This window comes from Etheostoma spectabile, chromosome 11 (assembly GCF_008692095.1).
Source record: "Etheostoma spectabile isolate EspeVRDwgs_2016 chromosome 11, UIUC_Espe_1.0, whole genome shotgun sequence".
Taxonomy (NCBI): Eukaryota; Metazoa; Chordata; class Actinopteri; order Perciformes; family Percidae; genus Etheostoma; species Etheostoma spectabile.
This window is the reverse complement of record NC_045743.1, coordinates 20,383,781-20,389,535: the sequence shown is the minus strand read 5'-3', so window position 1 is coordinate 20,389,535 and position 5,755 is coordinate 20,383,781. Positions and strand designations below refer to the sequence as shown.

At 43.2% G+C, this 5,755-nt stretch overlaps 1 protein-coding gene and 1 non-coding gene across 3 annotated transcripts in view; both read right to left on the bottom strand.

Moving 5' to 3' along the window:
* Positions 1-517: 517 nt before the first annotated feature.
* The window catches only part of ddx18 (DEAD (Asp-Glu-Ala-Asp) box polypeptide 18), a 7,397-nt gene continuing 2,159 nt past the window's right edge, over positions 518-5,755 (bottom strand). For both annotated transcript variants that reach the window (XM_032529359.1, XM_032529360.1), the window contains exons 4-14: positions 4,979-5,114; positions 4,689-4,789; positions 3,794-3,993; positions 3,458-3,572; positions 2,685-2,824; positions 2,414-2,575; positions 2,149-2,301; positions 1,589-1,702; positions 1,358-1,414; positions 1,087-1,264; positions 518-956 (exon numbers count right to left, since the gene is read on the bottom strand). In XM_032529359.1, coding sequence (XP_032385250.1) covers positions 811-956; positions 1,087-1,264; positions 1,358-1,414; positions 1,589-1,702; positions 2,149-2,301; positions 2,414-2,575; positions 2,685-2,824; positions 3,458-3,572; positions 3,794-3,993; positions 4,689-4,789; positions 4,979-5,114 — 1,502 coding nt within the window. In that variant the 3' untranslated portion in view covers positions 518-810. The remainder of the gene's footprint in view (positions 957-1,086; positions 1,265-1,357; positions 1,415-1,588; positions 1,703-2,148; positions 2,302-2,413; positions 2,576-2,684; positions 2,825-3,457; positions 3,573-3,793; positions 3,994-4,688; positions 4,790-4,978; positions 5,115-5,755) is intronic.
* LOC116698472 (small nucleolar RNA SNORA13) lies at positions 5,215-5,345 on the bottom strand. Its single transcript, XR_004334218.1, has one exon. It is a non-coding gene; the product is annotated as a small nucleolar RNA SNORA13 (small nucleolar RNA).

The following is a 5,755-nucleotide window of genomic DNA, read 5'->3' as shown; positions in this document are numbered from 1 at the left end:
TTTGTTTCTCTCTATTTGTTCTGTACATAGCGTTGCGCTATGTACAGCGGCATGCATTGTGTAAAGTCAAAGCAACATGGTTCATTTATATTTTATATCATGTCTTATGTATGAACAACTTTTGTGGATCTGAGCTTTCATACACATCCACTGAATAAATCTTGGGAAGCTCACTGAAATTTAGTATATAGAATTTCTACTGACTGTTCTTATATAAAGCTTTTCTAGTTAAGACTACTACTCAAAGCTCTTTTACATAGTACAGGAACCATTCACACACTGTGTCCGAGGCTGCTGTACAAGGTGCCACCTGCTCAACAGATCTCTCACACACACTCATTTGGCAAGACTCTGGGTTCAGTGTCTTGCCAAATGACACTTCAACATGTGACCGCACCACCAACTAGAGGTTTAATTTAACAAAATGCATAGTAGGAGCCCTTCAGCTTTGCAGAAATGTATTCATGCTGTAATGATATAATACAACGTTGTACACCAGCACCTCATTTATCTAAGCTATATAAATGAAGCAAACTTAAAGTCAATAGAGATTTAATTCTCCAGTCAGATGAAATGAAGACATGTTAGAAAAGTGAGTAGGAAAGTGGCCGTGGTATACACCGGCCTCTTTAACACATATCGTCCACAATGTTGCAAGTGTACATTTACAAAATACTTCGAAACTCCAGAGGACAGCTATGTCTACATAATGGGCCATACACTACACAGCGCCCTGTCGAACGCAGGAAGTCCATGGGATGAAAAAAGGACGTTCTTCAAACCCACAGAAGAGAGATCACTGGAAGGGGTTCAGCGTGAGAACTGCCTCCGGTCACTCTTTCCTTTGTTGACATGCTTAAAAATTCTGGATTTGTGCGGGTTCTTGGACTTCTGGTATCCAAAACCACCTCCACCTCCTCGCTTCTGCATCTTCACACCTCTACTGCTGTGGACGTCTGGAGGGAAGAGCTGAGTTAAGGAGAACTACGCAGGGGTTTCTTCAGCATACCTTTCTTGGTGAAAAACAGACAACTAGACTTTCAACACATCCAGACCAACAGTGTGGAGAATTACAGCAAAGGATACTCAGATCAACATAGGGAGGAACTTTGAAGCCAAAGGACAGCGCCACCATGGGCAAGTTGAGGGTGTTGACGCTGTAGATCTGTTTGAGCGAGTGGGAGTCATAAGCCCTCACATAGGACTTGTAGGCCTCTTGGGCTGACTTGTGGAGATAGTAGTTCTTCTCAATCAGCTTCTCCAGCTGGGAAACAAGGCAGTTTGAAATTCATTTGGTTTTTTTAGAACAAGCTGATGCGACATCTTTATTACATCTATTAATAATGAGATTTCCTACCTGGGACTGGATATCAGAGATTTTACTCCAAGAAAAGTCAAACTCGCTCAATGGGACCTGGACAATAAAAAGGTGGTGTGTGAATAGAGGCCACTCCCACTTCAAGACATGGGGCATGTTAGGGTCAACATTGACAAATATATCAAAACCTACTGTCAAATGTAAATTGTGAAGAGACAGTAAAATTAGCAGTCAACTATGTATCTATATGCAAACAGTTTGTGATGTTACCTTGGCCTGCTTCAGGAAGCGGAGGAAGCCGAGCTCCTCTGGCCGGAGGATGAGCAGCGCGTGGCCTCTGCCGTTTATGCCTCTGGCTGTTCGACCCACCCGGTGGATGTACTCCTGCGGATGCAGAGGCCGGTTTAAACACAGTCCTAATCTGGGACTTAACTCAAAGGGGGACATTCACCAGCAATCAAGTATTCACGAGTAGAGCTTCACAATATTTATTGAAATCCCAATAGGACTAGTGCAATATCCAAATGGCTGGTGACCGCAATATTTGTTAAAGGGCAAAATATGTGTCAAACCATTCTGAATGAAGTATTGTGGTGCAGCAGAGATGTCTCAGCCTACAAATCCTAAACTACAGACTAAAGTAAAAATCTCAGATGCTTGCAAAAAAATCCCACTATAATCCTTTTAATTTCTAATGAATTTTCAGTGAATGAGAAAACCTTGTCACAAAAATGATCAGTCCCTCCAATATTGTGAATTGTATTGCAATATCAGTCAAAATAATTGATTTTGAATCATCACGTTGTTTTATGTAGAAGTAGTTTCAATACCTTGGGGTCATCTGGGGGGTCGTACTGAACAATCCAGTCCACCTCAGGGATGTCCAGGCCTCGGGCGGCCACGTCAGTGCACAGCAGGATGCCCGAGTCAGCGTTGCAGAACTGGAAGAAGGTGGTGGTACGCTTGGTCTGCTTCTGCTTGCCCTGGGAGTCACAATGAGCAAGGAACAGGGTTTTACAAACTCAAGGCTTCGTAGATGAGGCTGAGCTGCTGCGTCCAGCTCCATGATGCTCGGCGGGCAGTGACGCGTCTTACATGAATGGCCATGACAGGCAGATCGATGTAGTTGAGTAGCTCATAGTGGAATTTCACAGACATACAGGAAGAGAAGAAGACCATGAGCTTCTTCTTGCGGTTCTTCTTCAGGAAGGTGAAGAGCAGCAGGAAGCGCTTCTCCGACGGGCACACCACGTAACCCTGAAACACACGAGAGATCACCTTACAACACTTCAGTGTGCCAAGGACCTTCAAGGCCAGCCCACCCTTCAGTAGAACATTGGTTGGACGGAAATTCGGCGGACAGTACCTGCTCCAGGCCGTCGACAGTGGCATTGTCTTTGTTGTCATCCACGCCAACGTAAAGGGGCTCTTTCTTTAGGGAGATGCGAGCCAAGTCCTCCACCTTGCGGGTCTGAGTGGCTGAAAACAGCATGGTCTGTCTCTTCTCTGGAGACAACGGTGGCAGGAACAAGAAACCGGGATTTAGAGAGCAGGGTGATCAGAGGTTTAAGTGCTTTGGTCCTAGACCTAGTCATTTACAGGGTGCAACATAGCCTGTGTAGACAGTTGTGCATCGTTTTCTGTTTGAGGAAATAAACCCTGTTTTCAACGGTTATCTTGAAGACTTCAAACAGAAAGCCTGTGAAACCACATTGGACATTGAAATGTGGACATGTAGCAGGCAGGGAGAGAAGCATCATTAGAAAGAATCCAGTGTTTTAGGAGCATATTATGGACTAAAAGTGAACATACTGCATCTCGGCCTCTTAGTATTGAGTTGACAAATTTGCCTTTACCCACTTAGTCATTATATCACATTACTGATGATTATTTATCTAAAATCTCATTGTGTAAATATTTTGTGAAAGCACCAATAGTCAACTCTACAATATCGTTGCGGTAGCGATAGAGGTATTTGGTCAAAAATACTGTGATGTTTGATTTTCTCCATATCGCCCAGCTCTACTTACAAGTCCCCCTAATTTTATTTAAGTCCAATACTAAATTCCTGAAGAATCCCTTTAACAGCACCAGTCTCATCAAAAGAGAAATAAAGGCTGTGCAACAGTAGATACGTACTTGGCAGCAGTTTGATGATCTGCTTGAGTTCCTCCTCGAAGCCCACCTCTAAGATACGGTCGGCCTCATCGATAATCAGACACTGCAGGTTCTTGTACATAAACCCAGGGGTATTCTGAAGGCACAAAAGTATTTTATTTAATATTCATATCCAAGTATTACCAACAAGCAGGAGCAAAAGAAACAAATCAGTAAAACAATGATCGTATGTTTTATGAATGCATCATAACAAATTCTATGCAGCGTAATGACTACTAATATGAATGTGTAGTATGCTACATCTGGATTTATAATTTCATTATCTAGATAAAGTCCTGCTGGTAGGAGTGTTTTTACCTGGAGGTGGTCCAGCAGGCGGCCAGGCGTGGCCACCAGGATGTTGACTCCGTTGGCCAGTCTCTGGGCCTCGGCAGAGCGGTTGCTGCCCCCCATGATCAGACCAAAGGTGTGCACATGGTGCGTCATCAGCTCCTTCATCACACCATAGGTTTGCATGGCCAACTCGCGTGTAGGTGAAAGGATCACCACACCGGTGCCTGAGAGGAAGAGGAGGACATTGGTAACACTCTGCCACTCAACCTATATGGTATTTGTATGTATGTATGGTAAGGGTTGTACCCAAATTGGATATGGCTGTTCAATACAAAGATTTGACTGACTATTTGTTACTTTTTCATATAGAACTGGCAAAAAAATAAATCCATTGGCCTGAGTTTCAGTGATGATTTTAAACCACATTGACATTGTAAAATGCAGCTCGCTAGTTTCATAATAAACCACCTTAAACGTTCTACTTAACAAGAAAAAGTGTGTTTTCAAGTTTCAAGCGAGGCAATTTCTTGGAGCCAAACGTTTTACAAAAGGAGATTTAAAGAGAAATCAGAAGGGCTAAATTGGGCTACAAAGAGTTGAAGAAAAATTGACAGTTTAGGCTCAGACTGGGGGTGTCAAAAGCTAAGATTAAAGCTGCAAACAGCATTGGACGGGCCCTCCATAGACAGTTAAAGACATGGACCAACAGGTCCCGTTGTTCTGGATGGAGACCAGTGAAGTCTATTAGAAGCTCTTTCCCGGTGATGCTGAGCGTTACTGCGCAGCCTCCAACTGAGCTGGAAGACGTAGATGTGACGTGAGCAACCTGTCTGAAAGCTGTAAGTCTTCTGGTAGCTGTGCAAGAGAAATCTCAATCGTTCCCAATCAGCAGAGACAGAGAGGTATATGTTAGTCTTACCGTTCCTGGGCATGAACTTGAGTTTGTAGATGAGCTCTATAGAGGGGATGAGGAAGGCCAAGGTTTTTCCACTACCCGTCTTGGCAGCAGCCAGGACATCCCTAAGCAAAGCAAACAGAAACACTGTAAGTACCCACACAGTCACAATGGGCTTCTGGTCTAAAGTTAACAACGATTATTTCTAAAAATGAACAGACCTCTAAAGGCCCTTGCCAAAATACATGAAACCCAGTTTGACATTATGGAACATCAGTTACAAAGTTCCAACCAGCTCAGGAGAGGAGCATTACCTTCCCTCCAACAGGGGACGAATACTTTTGTGCTGGATCTCAGTCATGTGTTCGAAGCCCATCTCCTTCACTCCCTTCAGCGTGCTGTCACTCACCAGCTCAGCGAGAGAGGCAAAGGATGTGTCCTCAAATGCTCCTGAAATATCAGTTCAGATTCCATGTTAAGAAAGGCTGAAAACAGCAGGTAAAAGAAACAGAAGGCCAGATTAACAGCCATGGGAAACTAGTCCAACACATTGTGTTCTTGCAGTTACTCCGGTCAGGAGAATCAGGGGTGACTCCTCCCAAAGAAACCCACAAGAGTCTCTGTATGCCTTAGTTGACACCCGTTTCATGATGGAAACACTGAAAGGGCAACACAAAGGCAACCAGGCTGGATTTTGTATTTCATATCAGATGAACATATGCGTATGTATACTGGAGGGTGTAACGTTTTAATGTTAGATGAAGAAATACCAAAACAACCTTATCTGGTTAATCAATGCATGTGCATCCCTCTGGTCACAGACATATGTTAAAGCCAGAATATATTATTCTGCTGTGTAATTTAACAGTTTGACACAGTTCAAAATGTCTAGACATTAGGTTTTGAATCAATTATGTACCTATTTGATCAGATGTTGTGTGTTCATTAAAGGAGTTCATATTCTGCTCATTTTCAGGTTCAAAATGGTATTTATGGGTTATATCAGAATAGGCTTACATGGTTTAATTTTCAAAAAAGACTATATATTTGTTTGCATTGCTGCAGCTCCTCTTTTCACCCTGTGTGTTGAG